The sequence below is a fragment of the Microchirus variegatus genome (assembly GCF_963457635.1).
Source record: "Microchirus variegatus genome assembly, chromosome: 14".
NCBI classification, from domain to species: Eukaryota; Metazoa; Chordata; class Actinopteri; order Pleuronectiformes; family Soleidae; genus Microchirus; species Microchirus variegatus.
Window position 1 is genome coordinate 11,797,168 of NC_139815.1, and position 25,178 is coordinate 11,822,345.

Genomic DNA, 25,178 nt, shown 5'->3' on the forward strand with positions numbered 1-25,178 from the left:
AAGTTGAGGGAGAAATGATTATAAGGGGAGAAATAATACATAAATGTGCTTTATATGTGTGTGTGAGAGAGAGAGAGAGAGAGAGAGAGAGCTACAGAGGGAAATGGCAAAATGAAAAGATTGTTTGTACATTTGCGCTTGTTGGAAGAGAGAATCCATTGGCAAGTGTTTGGGTAGCTTTGGTCAGTGTGGGTGTGCCAATCAGTGCCAACAAACGGCACATTTGTACAAACAGCGTTTATTTGTTGTGTCCCAGTTACCAAATCACATTACTGCTCCACACAATATCAGCAATGTACTGCACAGGCAAGGCAGCAGCATCGTGCAGAGTAAAAGGTCTTTTTAACTATCCACACTCTGAAGACTTTGTGCTTGTGTAAAACAGGACCTTGTGATTTTTGAATTTCAGTGCGTGGTAATATGAAACTTTAATGAAAAAGATTCAAGAGTATAATTACCAGTAATCTTTCCCCGCAGCAATATTGGCGTCTTCATGTTTTGTTTCTCTTCTGTTCCTTTGTTGTGTTTGGCAGACCTCGACACACCAGTTCTCACGGTGCATCAGACCATCAGTGATGTACGCGGCAGTTACTACCAGGAGAAGACGGTGTTCCTGCGCTGCACCGTCAACTCCAACCCTCCCGCGCGATTCATCTGGAAACGCGGGAGCACGCTCATCGAACAGAGCAAGGACAATGGAGTGGACATCTACGAGCCACTTTACACTCAGGTAAATACTGTAAATACTACACAGAACAGACACTTACCGGGTGCACAATCACGCTGGGTTTATTTATTATCTCTCGCAAGCAAAAATTCTCCTCTCTAACGTGTCCTTTAAGTTATACACCTATATCTTGTGTTTTTGTTCTACTTTTGTGATTAACGATCTAGTTGACATGAACACTGTTGAAATGATATTGTCATGGCAAAGAAGCTCCACGTCATACATTCTTAGAAATAAAAGTGCTAAGTAGAACCATATAAGATTCTTCGGCTTGTCCTCATAGGAGAACCCTTTTTGGCTCCAGGTAGAACATTTTTATAAAGGTTCCACCAAGAACTCTTTTAAAACCCTTTATTCAGGAGAGGGGTTTTCAGAAGCAAATGGTTCCAGGTAGAACCTCAGGCCTTGTAGAAGAACCCTTTTGGAACCCTTATTTCTATCTGTCTGCTCAAATGTAACCATTTTTGAGATTATTTTCTGGTGTTTCAGGTTGTACAGTACGTCACAAAAATCCTCGTCCTCAGTAATCCATCCACTATCTGAGGAGCAGTATACAGCTCCATACGGATGCAGCTCTGCATTCCATTTGTGGTTTGTGCTTTAGCGACCGCTAGTAAACTTGCTATTCATTATTTGTCATATACAGCGAGCGTATTAGTCCGTCCCTGAACAAACACCAAGAATGTGGTGATGGCATAAAGTAGTCTATGAACTGAGTTGTGTGTAAGTATATACTTCTGTCTACTCTTTTTCAAACATGTGACGATCTAACTTTCTTGGTGAGAGGCTTTAAAGCTGGAATACTTTCTCAAGCGGATTATTAAAACCCTGTTCAGTGCGAGACACTGGAAGGTGAGAAAACACACCGTAGCTAATGGCTAACATGTTAGCACGCCATCGTAGCTAATCCCACTCGTTTTACCTTGCTTTCCTAAGAGTCGTTAGTATTTCTTTTTCTTACTTCATCTGTAATGCTTGTTTTACTCGTACTTGAGTTTTTGTCTCATGGTCTCATATTTGCTAGCTTAGGCTAGCTAGCTAGATCTATCTGTTTTCCTGAATAAAGGGTTTTAAAGGGGTTCTTGGTGGAACCCTCCAAAAAGGGTTCTAGGTGGAACCTTTGTAAACAGGTTCTACCTGAAGCCAAATAGGGTTCTATGAGGACAAGCCGAAGAACCTTATATGGTTCTACTTAGCACTTTTATTTCTAAGTCTATCTATCTATCTATCTATCTATCTATCTATCTATCTATCTATCTATCTATCTATCTATCTATCTATCTATCTATCTATCTATCTATCTATCTATCTATCTATCTATCTATCTATCTAAATATAAAAATTATTTTCACTTCCAGACTATAAATAACAGCTAATAATGTAGTTGATGCTGAAATTAAAACTGCATAAAACCTCCATATTCACTCAGTGTGCAGTAGTATTGGGCTTTTTGACTGTCAATAGAGACGTGTGAGCTTTCAGTCAAGTCGAAACTATTTCCCATCAGTTGGCCAGTTACTTGTCCAGTTAGCCGACCAAATAAACAGTCTCCCAGCCTGAGAGGTTGTCTTCACACAAACCTCTCTCCCTCCCTCTCTCCCTCCCCGTTTTTATCCACTTATCAAGTGTCAGTCAGCCACAAAGCAGATCCCCTGGAGTTCAATTAGCCAGTCAGTACAGCTCTTCTCAGGGCTGCCCGAGACACTATTCTCCCCATCACCTTCTGGGGCAGACGGACAGTTATGTCATGTCAGACACAAAATCTTGATCTGAAACTTCATTAGCGAAGTTGAAGGGGATGTGCATTTTCAACAGAAGCACAGACAAAGCTATTGAGATGGCGAGAGACGCGTTGTTTAGTGTCATAATTGTCAGAGGGGGGGAGGGGGGGTGTTTTTCAGCTATTTTTGCATTTACAATCAAATCGCTTTCATTTTCCTTTCCCTGATAGCCTCATGCAAAACTTATTTGCAATTCATCATTCAAATAATCCTTATTTACATCTTAAATACAAGTGATAATTGGTGCATGTCAGGCACACAAACAGAATCCATGTGTGTGCTTGCCTCTCATTAAAAGTTTAAATTACTTTTATTCAAGATTATAACCCAGTTTTTTTTTTTGTTCTTTAAGCTTTATTGTTGATGTTTTATATCATGATGATATGATTAGATTCTAGTGCTGGGCGCGTTAACGCTTGTTAAAATGAGTCTGTAAAGTAACGCTAAACTACAAAAACAGAGGCACACATACGCAGTACACAGGTACGCTGGTTATTTGTAGCGTTTCTCTTTTCATTTAATAAACAGACCGCTACAGTTCGACTGTAGGTGCGCTAACGGCACTAAACAAGCTAATGCAGCTAACGGAGCTAACTGGTAAACGGTGCCTGGACTACGATGTTGCGGCACGTAAACATGACGTCACCGCACGTCTTTTTCCGGTCAGTCGTCATGGAAACGCGCCGTGCGTTAACCTAGTGCCCAGCACTATTAGATTCATATTTAATTAGTATACAACTAGACTCGTAAAGGGTTATAATGTATATAATGTTTGGTCCTGTCTAGGGTGAGACCAAGGTACTGAAGCTGAAAAACCTCCGACCCAAGGACCTCGCCGATTACACCTGCCAGGTGTCCGTACGCAACGTGTGCAACATCGAGGACAAGTCGGTCACTTTTAGGCTCACCAACGCTACCAGTAAGTAAACATGGAGTGAAAATGTACATGCTTTTCACAAGGAGTACATTCTTTTCCTCACTCTTGATGATAATTCTTTTGCCGCTTTGTTTTATTTCCCTCCCTTGTGGCGATGTATCCCTCTGCAGTTCTCCTGACCGCAACCGACATTCTGCGCAGTATCTTGTTGTTTGACTTCTGCACTTATTCATCTCATTTGACTTCTCTCTTGCACTCTGTCTTGGCCCCAGAATCCCTTGCTCCCTCTCTCTCTATGTCGTTCTCTCGTATATCATATATTTTGTCTTTCTCCTGTCATCCCCTCATCTTTCTACTTCCTTCCTTTTTTTTTGTCTTCCTTTGTTTCCACTGCTTTCTCTTCTGCCCTCTGACTTTCCAATCAAATTTGTTCAAAGTCTCTGTAGCTGCTTGCCTGCTTCCCAGAATGCCATATAGTGTTCATTGCTCTTGTTATTTTTTTTCTTCTTCTTCTCCTTTTCTGTTGCTGAGAGCTCATCTCAGAGCCGTCAGCTGTAATTCAGTTGTCACACTCCCTGTTATCTCCAATTCTCTCCACGCTGCTCTGTCCATCTTCACGCCACTGCTCGGTAACTCTGTTACTTACGACAACATTGTTGCCGTTGACAAGCCTGTCAGGTTTGTTCCAGTCAGGCTGACACATCACAATGGAAAACTCCATGCTTGTAGGGATTTTACTATTCATTTGTATTTAATTTGCTTTCTCATCCCTCCTCTCCCTGTCCTTTTTACAGCATTTTTGAAGCACCAGATTCAGTTTAAGTGCTTTATAGTTTTTTTCCCCCCATTTTCATCTTATTTAAATCCTCCTTTTACATCCCCAGTGTTTGTTGAATGGTCATTTATGTTTGAAACACTCTTCTTACAGAGCTAATCTCATTCTCGAACATGCCCACAAACCCGTTTGAAGACGGAGGACCGTTCTGGGCTCGGTATCCTATTTCTCCCCTTGTTTTACTCAGAGAGCCTGAAACAACAAACACTGAAAATGTGGAAATAGCAAAGTTGTAATGACTGCGTCAAGTGAAAAGAGGCTGTAGGTTACGGGGGGGAGAAAAAAAGCCACATGAGCAAAAAATAATGGCTTTAAAAACTCCACACTGGTTGTAAAAATGAAAAACTAATACCACCCTAAGCAGCAGCAGCTCATCATTTTGGAAAACACATTTTTTTATTTGCTTTCTAGTGTGGAATTAGATGGTAAGATCGATGTCACACCAAACCGGCCTATATACGTACAAGCCCCTCATATTAATTAAACCATTACATCACGTTTATTTAAGCATTAAAAAAGTGCACATACAGCAGTCCAAAGAAACCATCCAGTGTGTGTTACCACCGTGCTAGTTTCATTCTTACCTTACATACATTAAAGTGGTATTGATCTTCCCGTTCAAGAAAGGGAGTCTGGGAGTTTGTCACCAAAAATGTAAAAGTATTCCCATAAAATCTATCTTTTTTCCAATCGAGGCAGGAAAATAAATCTGGCTTGGTGCGAAGACCACGGATGTTCTGCACAGTTCAGCTCACATGCTGGAGAAGAAGTGTTCTAGAAAAATGAAGAAAACAATTGACAAAATGTACAAGAGTATTGTGATAGTGTGTGATAGACACTGCAATATCTGTATTCTTTTAAAATGTTGTGGTTGAATATTCCATGACATTGCATTTTTCTCAAGTGATGTACTTTGTCACTGTTATGCAGTTATGTCTAGTTACTTTGCTAGTTGGTTGGTTAACATACAAACTAGGATACTTGATTTTCAAAGATTTTGAGCTCTGAGGCATCTATCTATAAAGCAAGTTGCGTCTGTGTGTCTGTCTGTGACAGGCATATCTCGCTGACCGATAGTCAGATCACCCTAAGATTTTGCATGTGGGTTGAGCATGGCCCAATGGTGTGCATTTTTGATTTTCGCTGATTTATCACGCTACACCAATCATGCAGCGGCTCATCAGCAGCAGCTGCGCTGTCTGGGGCGTGGAGGTGGGAGTGAAGAGACTGTCGTCTTGTTGGGTGAGACATTTTCACACGGTTCACCGCAGAACATGGTGTTATACTCAAACGACAAGGTGTCCATTCACCAATACACAAGCACATATTTCGCACTAGCATGCTAGTATTTTGCGGCTAACTTGGCGAACCTGTTTTCCAAAGGTAAGCTAGAGAGGCTACGATTAGCATTAGCGTAAGGGCTAACATAATACAAACACTGTGCAACCTCATTAGGCAAAATGCATTTATTATATTTTATTTTATTTTATTTTTTTCAATTAGCATTAACAAAGCTAGCTGTTTTGTGACTGTCAGCCACTGGCGTTTGTGTTGTGCCTAATAAGGTTGCACAGTGTTTGTATTATTTTAGCCTTAACGTTCCTTATCATGCATTACCATAACTGAAAAATCTTCTACAGCTCCCACTATAGGAACACCTACTTCCTACGGGCACTGCACTAGTTGTTTTTTCATTCATTTCAGTCCGAATGATTTATCAATAACCGTTGATCCATTACCGTTAATGGTAAACTTTAAATGCTTCCAGCTTCTCAAAAGTGGGCACACCAAAATAGAACAATCTCTACCATAGCTGCTTATTGTTGTTCATGCGTGAGTTATGGCAAATATTCTTATTAAGTACTTTTAGGTATTTCCCCGCTGACTTACAATATTTTATTTTAAAACGTTTATTTTCTTTGTAATTGAGTTGTCAGTGATCTACACCTCATCTCTGAATCACCAAATACAGGATTATCTTTTTAATGGAATTGACATTACTTAATGATATCTCATCCACGCAATACAACAACGAAGAGACACTGTTTGTTTTCGTGATGGTTTTATTCATTAACACACTTTGAACCGAAGAAGAGGTTATCAATCCGAAAATGGCTCTGGCAGATAAAGGAAGAGATTCCCCAGGATTCCTAAGTGAGCTGAAGGTGCAAAGATAAAAGAAAGTGGGCGAACAAACTCTAATATGAAGTTAGGAGGAGGGAGACTGGAGTTTGTCATCTCTGTGAAAGAATGAGCATGAAGGAAAAAGGTGGTTGCAGAGGAGGAAATGAAAGCCCGAGAACAAATCAGATAGAAAATGAGAGATGGACTCTTCTGTTTACAGAAACTCTGTGGAAAACACTCAGGTGAATGCACTGCAGCTCACAGACATGATATTAAATATGACTACACACTACATGGGACTACAAGGGATGATAAATGACAGATTATGATAAATGAGAAATGCCATTTTGAAAGAGAGGGACTCAACTGAGTGTGCATCAAGTAGCCAGTTAATATTATTTAATTAATTTTTCATGCTGTCATTTTTGGCTCATTGGCCTTCAGTCTGTCAGCTGTAACGTGTCCGTTTTTTTGGAAGAGTCGAGAGATTCGCGAACATTAAAAATCCAAACAAAGCAAAACAAATAGGTTCTAATGTAAGAGGAGCCGTGTGGAACATTATTCAGAATTACCATTCATACAAAAATATATGTATGTGAATGGTGATTCTGAATAGTGTCCCACACGGCCCTTCATACTAATGCATCGCTGCTGTATGAGAGATGTTCCTCAGTCTCATTCCCTGTGTCAGCCTGTCATCCTTTTAAGCTGAGATCAGTATTATCCCTGTGTGCCGCCTGATTCTGGCATCAGGACTCATCTGTCTAGACATCACAGTCTCACAGAATGTCAGAAAACATACACTTTATATGCTCTTAGAAATAAGGGTTCCAAAAGGGTTCTTCTACAAGGGTTGAGGTTCTACATGGAACCATTTGCTTTTGAAAAACCCTTTCTTCGGGAAAGAGTTTTTCAGAAGCAAATGGTTTTTCAGGGGTTCTTGGTAACACTAATGGTTCTAGTAAGAACCATTGTGATCCAGAGAACCCTTTAAAACCCCTTTCCTGAATAAAGGGTTTTAAAAGGGTTCTTGGTGGAACCCTCCAAAAGGGTTCCAGGTGGAGCCAAAAAGTGTTCTCCTATGAGGACAACTCGAAGAACCTTGTATGGTTCTACTTAGCACTTTTATTTCTGAGAGTTCAGTGCATCTGTGTGTGAGCAACAGTTTAGAATGTTTAGGAGTCATGAAAAGACAATACACATGATGGATTATCCGTGCACACAGCTTAGATTCCCACAGTAAAGTAAGCTTCAGTATGGACAGCGAGTATGCGTCGCTTTATTAGACCGTAAAATCAAAGTTGTACTGATCTGCTTACGTTCTCCTTTTTGTGAACTTTAACCGCTTAGTTATTTTAAATGCCAACAAAAACTACACATTTCTAGTTGTTTAACTTTATCAATATCAATGTGGTTCTATTTAAAGAGAAGGTGGAAACATAAAATGACAATTAGCATACAGTATTTCAGCAAAAACACTCTCATTGCACAATAAATAGATACAAGTAACAAGCCTTTTCAGAAAATCACATCTCTAGTCTCAGATTGATCAAATCAGATCAAAATTACTCTAAGAGGAATTCCTGGAAATAAAGAAATGTATCTTTAAGGGTCTCGGAATAGATGATATGAACAAAATACATAAACAGCTATGCACCGAGATAAACTGCAAATAGTCCTTCTTTGGTACTGGGCTGATTGTAATTAAGAAAAACAAACAGTGAGACCCTGCTTTGTTTTCCATTTCTATAATATTTATCTAATGAGTGTAATTTGTTCTTCCCCACTGAGCTCCTTTTGTCGTTGAAGCCTTAGTCAACGCTAAGATTAGATTCATCCGACCAGGCCATAACTACTGATTCTCCTACTAGAAACACGGGGATTGATTGATTTTCATATTATAATCTCAGTATGAGATTGTGCGGCTTGTGCCCTCCAGTATCTGTCCGACCAAAGCCAAATTCTCTTCCCTGCCTCTTGTGAAAAAAGAACATGGAGTGGTAAAAATGCTCTGGAGATTGAGATGTTATTTAAAGCGGTGGAGTACAGGGCGGAAAAGGGTAATGGAACAAGGCTGGGACATGTGTAGGGATGGAGTAAAACCTGAGATTATATTAAAGTGACTTTCATGGACTTTGAGTTCTCTCATACATTCTTTGTCCAAAAGGAAAAGTGTAGAAACTCAATCATACCGCTGAATATTTTTACATTTTGAAAGTTTATTCAGTTTAATACTGAGGCTATACTGCACCTTCCTTATTTTCTTAATGTTGGCTGCCAAGATTCAACTGGTTGTTAAAGCTCCCATAGAACGGAAGTTCCAATTAACGCTGTTTTTTGGTGTGTATCTGCGCCATTACCTCGTTTATGAAGCCCTGAAGGTTCGAAACAAACAGTTCAGCCACTGCTGAGAACGCTGTGTAATCGTTCTGGTTACGTAAAACAGCATTTCTCCTGAACAAAACAATGTTTTGATGATGAGTAGCAGTGCATCCACTGTTCCAGAGGGGGGAGCTGCGCTTCTGAGAGCTGATGTGCTAATTACGTCACTTCCAGGTATTGGCCAATCACAAGACAGTTGGGAAAGCTGTCGTTGGCTGGCCAATCACAACACAGTTCGGTCTTCTTGGTGTGAGATCTCAGTCTGAAACAACTTGGCTGAAGAGAGCTTCAGTGAGGAGAGATTTCTATCGGCTCATTTACAGCAACTAGGAGGATTTTGACCATAAAAACAAGTTAATGTATGTAAGTAGACCTCCATCAGTCACATATTATGTGCGATAGGACCACTCTATGGGAGCTTTAATGTTTTGTGACTATATCTTGCACACTTAAAACAACTTGTTATATACACTTAAGTCCCTCCTATGTCACACACTCTCACAGAACACACTAACACACACACAGTGACTCACACAGTGAAAGCAATAGTAGCCTTGTTGTCACAGATGGTGGCAATATTTGCGGAACTACTCCTGGAATTTTAGCTTTTCTTGACACCCAGGATCAACTCCGGTGTCCGTCTCGTCTGCTGACCTGCCACCCTATTATATCTTTGACTGACATAGTGGTGACTGTTTGTGGTTGCAAAAGACCAACATTCACCTATTGAGTGAACAGAAAATACAGAATGAAGGGAGAATGAGACAGCGTGTGGAGACCGAGACATTGATTAGACAGGTTTGGATTCTTCTCCAACATAATTAACCATCTTCTCAGTGGGTTTAAATTTTCATTGATCGTGTGCCACAATTTCTTTATCTGCTGCCATTAAGCAGCTGTTTTGATTCACGCCCAATGTGGCACACAGATTTACTGCATGAATATGCATGTGACTAAATGTTAATGGTTAATTATTTCCATAATGTGTGGGTCATGTAATGTCATTTTTTGATTAGGACCCTGGAGACACTGATCCTCCTGTAGACATTTTGACATGTAGGTGAAGGCAGTGACAGGAACGGACCCTGAAAAAGTGCATCATCAGGCTAACACAAAATGCAAACTAACACCAGTGGCAGGGCTGCAGCTAACGATTATTTTCATAATCGATTAAACTGTCGATTATTCTCTCGATTAATAGAGAGTACTTGTTTGGTCCAGAAAGTGTTGAAAAATGTTGATCAGTATTTTTAAAACCTTGAAATTACAATGTCCCATATTATACCCTATTTCTCCAAGTTAACCTAGTTCCCTGGTGTCCTAATGAACATGTCTGTGACATGCTTTGGTCAAAATACCATAAGGATGAAGCACCACAGCAGTTCAATCACCCTGCCAACTGAAAGGCGCCATATGTAAGAATGTGGCCAAAAATGGTTACTACACTCAAATTCAAAATACCGAGGTGTTTTAGGTTTCATGTTCTCCGCCATTGTAGCTCAAACGTAACTGGCAACTTGTGGTTGCTCGGCAGCTGAGACTCTACTGACTGCAATGATTGGTAGACGGTGGTAGGTGGCGCCACACGCCAAACATGATTTCAAAACATAAACATGATTTGCAGTCTGCAAAAGATTTTTTTAATGTGAATATTTTGGCTTTGGTGTTGTTGTTGGTGAGCTCAGTTTGTTATATGAACATTATTCCTGAGTCTCTGTGACAAATTAGGAGGATTTTATGGCCAGTTGCTCTAGATTTATTACATAATGCACCTTTAAGGGACAGGAAATGACATCAGCCACAGAGGCTACTGGGAGCTAACAGCAGTTAGCATTTGGAAAAGTGATCATTTGCAGGCTCTAGCAGGCACATTGCCGTCATATATAACAAGTATCCACTGGACAGATAAATCCTCTGAGGCTGAAAGTTTGTGTAGAACTCTGTGCTGCACTGTGGAGCCAAGAATAGAACTTTTTGTGGAACTCCGGTTTTTGGATACCGTTGCCCTCGCCAGCACTCTCGTGTGTTTTAGGGACAAAGCGGAGCTCGGCAAGGCAACAATTCCTGGAATTTAGCGCATTCAGACATCAACATTGCGTGTTTTATCTCCTGTACTTAGACTGAGGAGGACCACAAACACATGAGCGAGTCATCTTTTTTCACACTTTGGCGACTGGTAGGGCCTCCAGAGTCCCAAATTTAAGTATTAAAATGATTAAAATTCGATTTTGCATAATATGGGACCTTTAAATGTCTTGTTTTGTCCATTAACCAAAATTATCCGGTTTTAATGTTTTTTTTGTTTTTTTTGTTACATGGATCAAAGAAACCAGAAAATATTCAGATTTAAGAAGCTGAAAATCAGAAAGCAATAATGAAAAAATCAATGAATAATCAATGAATCAAGTACATTCCCAATTACTGTGGCTGGAGTTAGTAGACTCATTACGAAACAGAACAGTTTCCACATAAGTTGCCTTCACTACTTAGAAAGCTCTTTATACCTACGGGGTTTTATTTCCATGGTGCAGTGGTTGGCTGCAATGCGAGTGCTATTATGTGCTGATTGTACTTATCAGTGAAGTGTCTTGTCAGTATGGTAACTTAAATAGATATCACATTAAGTGCATGTGTGTGTGTGTGTGTGTGTGTGTGTGTGTGTGTGTGTGTGTGTGTGTGTGTGTGTGTGTGTGTGTGTGTGTGTACCTCAGAAATGACAAGCCTATTTGCATTAGTGTGTGTGTGTGTGTGCGCGCGCACAGCTTTGCACACACATCTGTGTATTATTAGAAGAGACATCAACAGAAACATGCATCTGTAAACTAGTGCGCCGAGCCGCTGTGCACCTCTTTCATTACAGAAATTGCAATCTGTTAAAAAACAGATTAGGTGAGAGGATGTACTGTGTCAAGTCTATTAGAGGAATGAATTGCTTTCTGTACTCTGTGGGGTCATATTCTCTCACAGAGGATTAACTGTCACTCAGGTTGATATGCTCGTTTCCTTTAAAGTACATCTATAAATGTGCATTCTCAGACATATATTGACATCTAATGAGAAATATGTATTCCTACAGTATATTCCTTCTTATATACGTTATCAAATTCAATATCTAACCCTAACCTAACCCTGATTGTAACCCCACTCTTAAGTCACAACCCTCAAAAAGCCTTTTTTTTTCCCCACACAAAACTCAAAAGTAGGATAATTACTTAGTTGTACCGACTGAAGCAGCTGCACGAGAGAAACTGCTTTATTTTCCTCTTTTTGTTGTAGTGCTTTTATGGTAGTTTTTATTTACTCAACTAAAGAGATTTTAGTTGCCACTTGAGGGACTGACAGTTCTGGTCTACTTTATCCAAAACTCTTAATACAGTCTGCATTATCAACATGTATCTCAGCTGAACAGTCCATCCATGTCTAAAAATAAGCTCATTCATCCCCAACATCAGCAATAAGTCCCACTTAGGAAGAAAAAAAACGGAACAACAAAATACTAACGACAGAGGGAATTACATAAAAGACCGTATCTTTAAGGTTTGAATGACTTTATATCATTATTTTATTATAGAATGATAGTTTATCCTGAAAAACAAACAATCACAACAAATCTGTGCTAGAATGAAAATTAAAACTGAAAGATATTCACCTCTCTGTGTTGTACGACAGGATTGTGCAAAGGCAAACCATTGGGATGTTTCCCCTGTTGATTTGTTTATAAATTCTGAGGCAACATTTGAAAGAAGCAAGTTTGTCTGCACCCAAACCTCCACGCACTTGAATAATAGTGGAATAGTGCAAGAAACATGAAGAATATAGTGATGTTGCACATCAAATTAAACAGCATATGAGCTACACGACTCTGTGAAGAACCTTTCACTTTAAATGTGACAAACAAAGCTCAAATAAGAACTAAATTAATTACTACATATTACTGCTAATAAAAATGCTATATCTGGTCAAATCATTCCAGGCGTCTCTAATGGACATTAGGCCCCAAGCATTACATGTATCTATCTTTATCTCCATATGCAGCAGCCTGTGCTTGTTACATGCCGGCATTCTGCTGATTCTGATTGGCTGACAGTGCTGTTTATGTTATTTTGGCGACGATTGCTTCATTCTATTGGCTCCAATGACTCAAATTGACCAATCCCATAAAGATACAGGCTTGTGCACTGGGATACAGCACAGTACCTCGCAGCTAACTTGTGTTAGTTTTTTAGAAAGGGAAATATATAGAAGTCTGATTGAACTTATGAAATCACTATAGTTTTATACAGGAGAAAATAAATATAAATGTCACAGATGGTGCCAAATGACTACTTTCTGTACTAAAACTCTCTCTCTCTCTCATTTTCACTTGATCAAAGTCAACCTTTGCAGGGATGATGTTCACATTATTGTACTATTGTACAGCTGCAGCTGCATCCTTCCAAAGAGATACTCATCCTGAAAGTGCTTCTTTTTTAGGCAAGCCTTTTTTTTTAATCATATGTACGCATCTTAACAAATCTCACAAGTGTTCCATTAACTATGACACACAAAATATTCAAATAGACCCTGTAGTTACAGATATATACTAATTTCATTATGAGCGTACAATTTTTCCGAGCAGAGACCTACAAAAATAGGCTTAGGACTTCAAGGGTTTTGAACCGGGCTCTTAAGAAACCCTGATTCACCACATGGTCAATAATCGTGGCCCTTATCTCATCAGAGAACAAAGTTCTATCTTTTCCTCTCCTTCTCCTTCTCCCTGACTCTCTTCCTTCTCTACCAACCTGTCCTCTTTGATCCATTATTTTTTCTTCATACATTCAGAAACCATTCCCTTTTATCTGCTTGCTAATGAGACCAAACACAGGTTGTCCGGGTAGATTTTCAGCCATGAACTTCACTCGGCTATATTTGGATTATTTCATTTTATTGTCAATATTTTTGATATTTTCTATATATATTATTGTGGATATGACAGAAATGCACACTTTCCACATCAATTTAAAAAAATTATTATTGTTATTATTTAGTTTTAGCTGTTTTGAAGTATGTTAGCGTTTGAAAGATGTGCTGCAAAAGTTTTGTCCTGCAGGTGTTGGACTCTGACTGAGAGAAGACTTCATGAAATGTGGTGACTGTGGTGACTGAGCAATAAAAAGTGATTCAGTGCTTGATCACTTCTTTCAGAAGCTGACATTTTTGTCACTTTTAGACGTTACCTTCCTGTCACCCCATTTACACCTTCCTGGCAAAATATGCAAAAAAAAAACACACTTTCTACTTGATGTTGCAGGTAGCGTTGGCAGATGTTTTATTGTGTGAAACATGTATTTTACCATCATTAGACTGCAGGGAGGTCCTGTTTAATGCTTTAAATGAGAAATAGTCAATAATAATCCTGAGACTTCCAGAAAGAGAACATTTCAAGCCAAGGTCTGGAACATCATCATTTCTAATGAGTATTTGGTTCACGCTGTTGTTCACACAGGGAGTGTGTCTGCTGTGCAGCTGTTGCTATAGGTTTTACGCAGGTTTTGCTTTGCCATGTAAAAAAACCAAAAAGAAGCCATTTTTTACATTTAAATACTGCTCTGTAATCAGCTAAGTGTCAGGACTCTCAGTTAGTGTGAAGCAGTGCCTCTGTCGGTCCGCCAAATATTTCACAATAAAAGCCTTGTTGTTGAAAGTGAACTGAAACGGTAGAGTGCTTTTAATTTGCACCTGAGGCAAATGTGACAAACACGTTTATTTTTAATTTCAAAGAGAAATAGTTGTTACAGCAACTGTTACATTACTGTGCACTTTTTTTTGTTTTGTTTTTATTTACTTTGAGGCGTGTGAAAGACAGATATGTTATTTATTTCAAAGTGGAGAACATTATTGCTACAACTTCAAATTATGTTCAGGTATATAACTTTTATTGTTTTTCTGTCAGGTGTGGCCACATTTAAAGGGACATTCATGCCGGTTTAAAAGTTGTCATGACCTGCTGCTGCTCACCGGCTCATCTATACTCAACAAAAAATATAAACGCACAAACTTGAAATGGTGAACAAAAACAGAATGTCATGACATTTGCTCAGATTCTTGATGCATTTGTTTAAGTAATGATTTGTTTTTGCTCAAACCCAGTAGTCCAGCGTCACTTGGCCACTCCTATTGACTACAATCTCAGATTGAGTATTTCAACTCACGAGAGTCATGGAGCATGGCAGAGTGGTGGTCAATATGCGTGACCAGTACACAGACACTCCTTATGGTCTGGGGCACACCAAAATGTGGACTTTTGTCACTTATCAATATGCTAGAGATGTGCTACAGAATCATGAGGCATCATGCCATTGGCATGCTGAGTGCTGGGTTGAGCGTTATACAGCTGTGGCAACACAAGTGAAGTGACGCCGTATTCACCAGACATGTCACCCCTGTCAAACACCTTTGGGATGTTCTGGATAGGCGTGTCCGCCAGCGGGTTCCAGTTCCAGTTCCCCAGAATGGCCGCCAACTTCAAGTGGCTTTGCAGGAGGAATGGGAAAACATCCCCCAGGGTGCGATCAACAACCCGGTGATGTCCATGCGTCGCCGGTGTACGGTGAACTTGGATCATCGACCCCCATTGCGTTCTTCCTGCTAGGACTTTTGTTTTGAAATTGATCCTAATGCTCCCAAGTTAAAAAGCCACTTTATAGATAAAGTTGTACTGTTATTTTTGAACAGTTACTCTGTTTTGTCACATAACAATAACTACAAGTTTTTCTTTGTGCGTTTATATTTTTGTTGAGTGTAAAATATATCTAGGTAAGGAAATGTGGCCCGAATGTGTTTTATAATTGAATAGCCCTGCCCTTGCATCGTGTTCCGTCTCAAGTCAGCCTCTGTTGACACTTGACACAGCACGAGCCTTCATTAAGCACGTGTTTCTTTTCTCCCTCTCTCCAAACGTCATCCTTGATGATTAATATCCTTCTTATTTCTATCCTTCCCCCCCTTTTCCCACTTCAGTTCTGTCTTTTATTCTCTCCGTCCTCATGAGCTCTTCAACACTCGACTATGCTCCCACTGCTCCTTTGTTGTGTTTGGAAAAAGCCGAGGTTCAATCGATCTCTGTCCAGCGACGGGATTTGTGTGAGCTTATGCAACTGCATTTTGGGTCATGTTGTACTATTCCTGTAGGTCAGTTATTAGGATTGGACGCAGCAGGAAGGACACGGGTGACGTGAGAGCAAAGAAACAGGACATGAATTACCTTTACGGATTATCGTGTACTGAAAAGGGACAAGGAATTAAAATGCCCTTGCATGAATGCGCTTTTGGTCACAATGAGAAGCATACTCTCAGCACATATTTACACACTGCATCATATTTGCAGTGTGAACAGAATTATAAACAGCTGCTGTGTGCTCATTTGGTAGGAGGTCAGGTCTTGCCTGTGCGTCTTGGGGTTTACGCCATGAAGTGGTGATCCTCTATAAGATATCTGGAACTTACTTTCCTTATGTCCATAAGTACAGTAGTTATGTGTATTTCAGGTTGCTGCATATATTCATGTATTTGTGCATACTTCAAATTCTGCTTGATTATTGATTTAGGCTAATGATTTTAGTTGGTAAATACATTTTCAACCAGCGGTAACTGGAGACCATGGATGTCAAACTCCTAATTTATATTTTAAACTGTGGGGAAACTTCCTGTGGGAGAATCCACTGTGTGGTGAGAAAGCATGTATAAAATCTCACTTTTATGAGCTCATTCCCACAAATATGCGCACACATTAGCATAACAGTCCCAGTCTCACTTGTATGAGAGTCACTGCAACCCCGCTGAGAAGCGTTTAATTGCATCTAAATTTGACAGGTGAACATTATTACTGTCAGACTCCCGCATTTGTAGTTTTTTTTTGACATCTGAGATTGCCAATCGTGTACAACAGTAGCAGAACACTCCATAAAGTACTCCGTTCTGTTTTTCTACAAAAGAGATGCTAATCCTGTCTTCTCCTCTCATGTGTCCCCCTGCAGGTCCCCCAGTCATCCGGCTGTCAGTCAACGACACAGTGGTAGTGGATCCCGGGCAGGATGTGCTCCTAACCTGCGAGGTGACTGCAGGTTTCCCCCTCCCCACTGTGACGTGGTCACGCTATCCCGGCCCCCTTCCTCTCAGCGCCCAAGTTCGAGGGGCAACGCTGATTTTGCGGGCGGTGACGCCGGCCGATGCAGGCTTTTACAACTGCTCGGCTGTGAACAATGTGGGCAACCCTGCGAGAAAGAACGCCAATCTCGTGGTCAGAAGTAAGTCGTTCATTTGTGTGTTTAGTCATACAGAAAATATAGATTTATTGATTGCGGTGTTTATTTTTGCGTCTATATTTAGCACGTTTGAAAGGCAGGTCTTAACTGGCATAGCGGTGCGCGCACATGGCTGCGGTTATTTATGGTTATATTTGTAAATCATGAAATTACGCTTTTCCAGAGCATGTTCAACTACGCGTTCACAGATGACGCACATTCATTTCTTATTTGGTATATCTGAATAAATTAAATATAGATATCCATAGGAGAAATGTATGTTTGTACTGGTAAGGGCTTACCTTGGTCTGCAGTTTGTGGTTCAAGGAGAGGTCGTACCTACAGTATGTTCCCCGGTTAAGACCGGAGGAACGGGGAACGGGTCCAGCATTAACCTGGTCTACTCTCGGTGCACGGCGAAGCGCAGGTGGCACAGTGCGCGAACGTCACCAAAAGCTCACAGGCAGGTTACCCTAACCCTAACCCTTCCAGTTCCAGGCACATTTAAATGCAATAAATAATCACAACAATCACTATTTAATGTAACTATCTGAATCAGCTATAGATATGTCATCTATATCAATTGTTCCGTCGCCTCTGACGTCAGATCAAAGGCTGTTGGCACACGTAATGGAAACTCAGCCTGACTGAATGAACACAGATGAAACCAGGGACGGACTGGGACTAAAAAGCCTTTGTGGTGATCGGCTTTATTTATTTATTTATTTACTGACAAGAAAGTTACTCATCCATTAGATCCATAGAAACAGCAGAGCGCTCCCTGGCAGCTGTCAGTGAGCTGCAGGTGAGTCAGGAGGAGAGCGCAACATCCATAGTCCATAGTTTTCTTTGTTTGATACGTCAGGTAATGATGGAGCTGTCCAAAATACCGACGCAGGATTAAAATAATAATAATAATATAAAAAGGTCCGGGGAACAAGGACGTCATATCCCTCGGTCTCAGTTATCAGCTCATCGCAGAACGTCACTTTCTGTTCAGTGGCTTCAAATTTAATTCAGCGCTTCCGTTGAGTCTGCTCTTTCTCCATGTTGACAACTCTTGACTCGCGCAAAATCCTCATTTAAATAGGGCGGTTTTAACCACTTCTGCGCCTGTAGTCAATTGCGGCCCCAATCTTAGTAGTTCACCCGCAAAACGTAATCCAGTAACGGGCGCAGTCTTTCTGCTCGCGCAAGCAATTTAGCGCTCGCTATTTGGAATCTTAGTAAATCAGGCCCTAAGAGTGCCTCATGAGTTCTAACTTTTTTGTACTTTAGTTTTCATCACTGAGGATAAAGAAACAAGTAAACAAAAGTATATAGAAGCAAATCAAGACTTTTTTAATTGATTTATATGTGACAAAAAATGCAAACATACACACACTTGGCTAATCATTTACCATTTACTACCATTCACATACAGTGTTCTGGTGTTCCAATCTCAATCCAATTTCTTATGTTCACATCATTTCTCTTAAAGGGGTTATATTATACAAAATCAACTTTTTAATTATTTAAATCTTTATATTTGGGACTCTGGAGACCCTATCAGTCTGCAAAGTGTGAAAAAAGACTGTTTTTGTGGTAAGTACAGGAGATGAAACACACGACTTCCGCGCTCATTGGGACGTCACAATGCGCTAAATTCCTGGAATTGTTGCCTCGTGGAGCTCCGCTTTGTCCATAAAACACGCAAGGGTGCAGGCAAGCGAGAGTAAATGTATCCGAAAACCGGAAATCTGCGAAGTCCGCAAAAAGTTCTATTCTTGGCTCCACGGTGCAGCACAGAGTTCTACACACACTTCCAGCCTCAGAGGATTTGTCTGTCCGGTGAATACATGTTCTAAATGACAGCAATGTGCCTGCTAGAGCCTGCAAATGATCACTTTTCCAAATGCTAACTGCCGTTAGCTCCCAGTAGCATCTGTGGCTGATGTCATTTCCTGTCCCTGAAGTTTCGTTGTACTTGTTCATTCACAGACATGTTCATTAGGACACCAGGGAACTAGTTTAACTTGGAGAAATAGGGTATAATATGACCCTTTTAAGTTTCCAGTCTTATCCATTCTCTGCTTGTAGCACTACTCATGTACATGTGTACAAATACTGCATGTATGTGTACTTGTATTTGTGACCTATTTAGGACACTGGCATAAACACTGACTTTGTCCCCATGGTGATCACAACCTGGTCCTCACAAGGCAGAACCTCATTTCTGAGGAAGTGGTTAAATTTCGGGCTCAGATTTGAATTGTGGTTTGGTGAAGGTTAGGGTTAGGCATAAACTGGTTATGGTTAACTTAGGAGTCAGGATTTCTCAAATGAAATGAATGGAAGTCAATGCAAGGTCCTTCAAAGAATAGTTTGTGTGAAACTTGTCAGAATAGACAGAATAAGTATTGTTCTTTTTCCCTAATTCCCCCACAAAAGCCTTCTATTCTTCCCTCTCTGGCTTTTTTTTAATCCACTTTAATCGTCTTTATTCACTCCAGTTAGTTGGAGTGGAGTGGAAGCAATTAGCGACACAGGCTCCTGTGTTAGTGAACACTGCAGAGAACGTATGCTGGATGCGTTTCTCCTGTTAGCCTAATGGGCTCGAACGCATCGTCACACCGGCACAGGTGGCAAGACGGAATATTCAACACACACACACACACACACACACATACACACTCACGTAGAGAGAGAAGTTGGCTGGTAGGCAGGGGACACAGTCGCACATGCACTTGGGTGCACAAACAGCCACAGCCGCCCACATCGCACACTCGCATATTAGGGCACAGACGGCATCCTCTTCACACTAAGTAGGCAAAGTTGCGTGATCACATTAACCATATGGTCACTGCTTTATATCCACGGCTCCACCCAAGAATGTTGCTAACAAGCTCAAAAGAAGTTTAAATGAAGAAGCCCTGCGCTCCTCCGCACTGCCTGTCTCTCCTTTGGTGGGAAAACAGAGAGCGGTTTTGTATTCAACATGCAAATCTGTTGGGGGGAAACGCAGCCTTTGAAACTGGATATTAAATGTGACAGTGTGAGAGTTACTCTTTGTCCTTGATTTTGTCCCCCCCCCCCCCCCCCCCCACACACACACATACCAATGCCCCCCTTGTTTTATTCTTCATCAGGCTCCTTTTGTCTTGGCCTCCCTCACAATTGGCTCTTTCCTATCTCTCTCTCTCTCCCTTCTTCAGTTTCTTCCCTTTTCGTCCTGTTGCCTCCTCCTGATGCCTCACACAAACTCATCTAACGTTCTGTTTTAGCCATCGTCCCCCTTCTCTATCCACCTTATTTTCATCAGAGGCGGACAGAGTACACAACTTCAATACTTGAGTAAAACTACAGATACCCCTACGAAAATGAAACAAAAAATATTATACAGCGACTAGACAATGCAGGAGCACATAATATGTATAAAAAAGTGGATTTTGCGTCAGATAAACCCATAAATACTACACAGTGTCCCTTTAAGTACTGTACTCAAGTACATGTACTCTGTTACTGTCCGGCTCTGATTTTCATTTTATTCAGATTTTACTCTCTCATTCCCCTTCCCTCAGACTATTAAATCAATGTCTATATTTGTCATGGAGAAAGAACTGGGGAGGAACTTTTATTACTGAAGTTGAAGTAAAAATACTTGATTATTTGAATGAACTGAATGAAACAATAGTTTGTGGAAACAAAGACTTCACACACTTCACAACCTGTTTGCCACAGTGTGAATTTTAACCCTTTCTTCTGTCTTCTTCAACCCCCTCTGTCACAACACACAGCCATGAGCAACCTGACCTTTCAAATTACACCAGACTCCAACAAGGATAGCGAGACCATCCAAATGGGTCGGGACCTCAAGCTGTCATGCCACGTTGACGCCACCCCACAGGACAAGGTCAACTACACCTGGTACAAGAACGGTGCACCTGTCTTCAACTCAGACAGCCTGATCTTGCTGCGCAGTGACCCAGACATGGCTCCTGGCACCAGCAGTTTGGAGATTGTGGACATGAAGTTCAGAGACTTGGCTACCTACAGTTGCGTGGCAAATTTCCCAGGCAGCAGAGTCCCGGAGCTCCGTGTGGATGTTAACATCTCTCAGAACAGTGGTAGGTTTTTTTGTTTTGTTGTTTTTTTTTACTGTCTCAGACTGAAGGCACATTTATGCTCTACACAAAAGATGGAGGAATTGTGGGGGCAGGATAGAGTCAATATTCCAATCAGTCAGAAAAATGACAAAGAAGATTCTATATGAGGATTAATTCGAAGGGACTATCCTGCTCGTCATCAATCTCCATCATCATCTACAGCGACCGGTAATATTCTCCATCACTGGGACAACTAACATTCAGTGGTCTTACATTCTAATTCCAAATTTTGGATCAAGCATTATAAAATAACCTCTTGAATGGTCGCAATGTCCATACTAACAAATGTAAGTATGAACACTCGGGTGAAAGGGTTTTTCAAGGGTTCTCAGTAACACTGATGCTTCCAGTAAGAACCATTTTGATTCAGAGAACCCTTTAAAACCCCTTTCCTGAATAAAGGGCTTTAAAAGGGTTCTTGGTGGAACCTTTATAAAAAAGGTTCTACCTGGAGCCAAAAAGGGTTCTCCTATGAGGACAAGCCGAAGAACCTCATATGGTTCTACTACTAGTTGCATTTTTATTTCTAAGAGTGTATTGAGGGAGATAACGTTTGGGACCGACAGACGTAAAACAGACCAAAATTGAGTATAAATGGGCCTTAAGACAAATGTCCTGTGAACGTTAGCTCAAGCTTTTTCATAAGAAAAAATCAAAATGCTTTCATTAGGTCAAAACTTTGTTCAGATTCAAACATTAACAAATCCACATAGTGGGATTTAACTATGCATATATTCAACTCAGTGTCCACTAATTTTCCTTTAAAATAAACATATTATTGCTGATTAATAAGTGTTTTATCTTTTTTTTTAAAATATTTTTTGCATATGTTTTACTGGGACATTTCCAATCTTTTGCCAAAATTTGAAAGGTAGTTTGAACTGAGACTCTTCTAACGTGTTGTGTGTTGGTACATCACAGAGAATATGAGAATTTTCTGAGGTGCAAAAAAAAAAAGAAGGACAATCTTGAGTGGAGTTAATCATAAAGCTATTACCTCAACTTGAGTAGTAATATTTTATAATGCTCCCATGTTGCACTTAAACCGTGTGATTGTCCAATAAAATTAGTCTTAAATGTAATTTTCTTTTCATATCATTTTTTTTTTTTATCGTTCATCTGTCTCTGTTATCCTGTTGCTCTGTTCACACCATCTGTCATTTCAAACTCATGGCCACCCTCGGACTTGTTATATAAGAACATACATTACTGTCCAGAAAAACATTATTATTTTTTATATAAATCACTTGCACAAAGTCAGGGAATTGGTAGGATTATATTCAAGTATATGATTAGCTGGTTTTACCAAACAGGCGCTAATGATCATCTTGTTCATTATGAAGATTGAAACACAGTCTTTACGTGAATCAGAAACAGCTGTGTAGGAGGCTTAAACCTGGTCAGACTCACAGTCTGTCACAGTCAAGTCAAGTCAAGTTTATTTATAAAGCACATTTAAAAACAACCTCAGTTGAACCAAAGTGCTGCACAGTTATTTGAACACAGGACGACATACACAAGACTCAAGGAACAGACTAAAGAGTCTAGCAACAAGGCACAAGGCAGTTACAGAACATCAGCAAGGTCTCTTCTCGACAAAAATTTCAAAGCAGACTGGGGTTTTAAAAAGTGCTGTTCAAGGAGCACAAAGAACTTTGTAAGGTTGTCACAGTGGTCGCCCAAGGGCACTTATGGTGCTTTTCCACGACAAAGTCTTGGCTCTCACCTCACCTCGCCTCGGCATGGCACGGCACTACTCTATGCAGTTTAGTTAGTTTGTTCAGTTCTGATGTGGCTCGCAGCCCTCAAGTCTTTTTAATTGTTGTACAGTTCGGCATTGTTCAGTTTGATTATTGTGTCGGACGTCTTGCTCATGACTCTTCCTGTGATGACACACTACCTTCGCCAGAGTAGGAATTTTAAAAAATGACCAGGTACCAGGTACTTTTCCTAATGGTAAAGCCAAATAACTGCCGTGCCTGTGATTACAAGAAGAGACAGAAGGATTCAAACTGGCCTACATCCACAGAAGATCTGTGGCTAGTTTTCCCAGATGTTTTGAACAACCTACCTGAGTTATTTCAAAGACTTTTTGAAAGTGTACTTCATCATAATTAATGCGGTTTGGAAGGCAATTTCATATTGTTTTCTGTTGGGTTAGGGTTATTTAACCATTGCTGGTATTGTTTTGTTTGATTATTTGTGAGAAGATAAACCCTTTGAGATGCACCATGTCATTTTCAAGGAGTGTACTTATGCACTTAAGTGTTAATTAACTCTATTATTACTAAACCTTTTATTTCCACTTCCCTTTCCTGTCTTTTCAGTCTCTCCTCCAGTGCTGACAGTTCCTCCAGGAAGTCAGGTGGTCAATGTCCGAGAGGGAGCTGTCGCTGAGCTTGTGTGCTTAGTCGTAGACGGCAAACCGCGCCCGCCTATACTATGGTCACGGACCGAAAAGGACCTGCTAATGCCAGCAGGAAAGTCTGTGGTGGAAACCCCCGATGGCCGCTTGAGGCTAAGGAATGTCACCCGGGATATGATGGGGGTGTACCGGTGCCAGACTGCTCCATTCAACGGGCTTAACATCAAACGCAGAGAGGCACAGGTCCAACTAAATGTGCAGTGTAAGTGTCAGAATTTTTTTACCCTACAGATCCAGCACCTTTTAACATCATTCGGTAATACTTTAGATTAGGGGACATATATTCCATTACTATTAACTAGGTGCTTACTAACATGCATATTAGTAGCATATTATGGGATATTTATTAATAAATATTAAGCACGTATTAACAACATTAAGGTTATGTAGAATACGGTGTTAATATGTGCTTAATAATTACTAATAAAGGGCTAGTATGCTACTTATATATGTTATTAAGCACCTAGTTAATGATGAATATGTGTTCTCTAATCTAAAGTGTAACATAAAGACCAGAGTTTGTTAATGCCAATCCATCAAATGGCATTTTTTTTTTTGTGTGATTGTTTTTTTTGTACTTTAACAAGTACAAATTTTAAAAATTTAAAAATAAATCCTGGGCATGTTAACAAGTTTACGGCCATTAACGGCCTTAATGGTGTCGACGTTAACACACATTAATGCATGACGCGCAAAAAAACTAGAGTCCCGATTATTAAAATGAGTCTATAAAGTAACTGTAGGTTATTTGTAGCGCTACTCTTTTCGTTTAATATACAGACCGCTCCAGTTCAACTGTGGGCATGCCAACAGCGCTAAAAGGAGCTAACGCGGCTAACAGAGCTAACTGGTAAACGGGGCCTGGACTCCGGCACGTAAACATGACGTCACACTTTTTCTGGTCAGTCGTCATGGAAACGCCACATGCGGTAACGTGCGTTAACATGCGTTCACCTAGTGCTCAGCACTAATAAAAATAGTAGCATCTTCATTCTTTGCTCAAAACTACGCAAGGGTACACTAAAGATATGAAAGGAAAATCTGGAAAGGAGGACACACCTCCTCCTTGATTTTCAACCTCTTGGCTAATCAGCTCATCATAGGCAGTCATGAAAGGCCCTGCCGTACTTCCACGAATTGGATCATCAACGTGCAGGCTGTGAGTACTGTCCAGATTTTGGAACCGCGTGCAAAGAGCATGTTGGGTGCCTGTGGTCAGCACTTGCACAGACTGAACTTCCACCCCACTGGTAGGTGGAGTATTAAGCCCCCGCTCACCAAGCAGAAAAACTGGTCTTCAAAGATAGTCTTCCGAGCCTCGACCTGGCGACCCTTGATCCGGCTGACACCTCGACTCTCCTGCCTTGTGGGCCTTTCAGCTGTGAGCCGCTCGAACCAGACGTGTCCGAAGGAGCTGTAGCATTATTGACCCCCCCCCCCCCCCCGATGCCTTCATGACAAGTTACAGACATCAGTGGCTGAAACCCTGACAGAGAGAACAAGAGGGAAAAGAAAAACCTTTAAAAAAAACGAGACAGAGATCACAGTCAACATTGCTTTAGCTCAGTGGTCAACCTGTCACTTCATGTGTTTTTGT

The 25,178-nt window shown here is 40.6% G+C and overlaps 1 protein-coding gene across 1 annotated transcript in view; it reads left to right on the top strand.

Moving 5' to 3' along the window:
* mdga1 (MAM domain containing glycosylphosphatidylinositol anchor 1) overlaps positions 1-25,178 on the top strand; it is a gene marked incomplete at both ends in the record, with an annotated part of 169,146 nt that overhangs the window by 99,488 nt on the left and 44,480 nt on the right. The window contains 5 exons of the mRNA XM_083901189.1: positions 534-730; positions 3,295-3,427; positions 16,745-17,014; positions 20,788-21,117; positions 23,484-23,783. Of these exons, the coding sequence (XP_083757315.1) occupies positions 534-730; positions 3,295-3,427; positions 16,745-17,014; positions 20,788-21,117; positions 23,484-23,783 (1,230 nt within the window). The remainder of the gene's footprint in view (positions 1-533; positions 731-3,294; positions 3,428-16,744; positions 17,015-20,787; positions 21,118-23,483; positions 23,784-25,178) is intronic.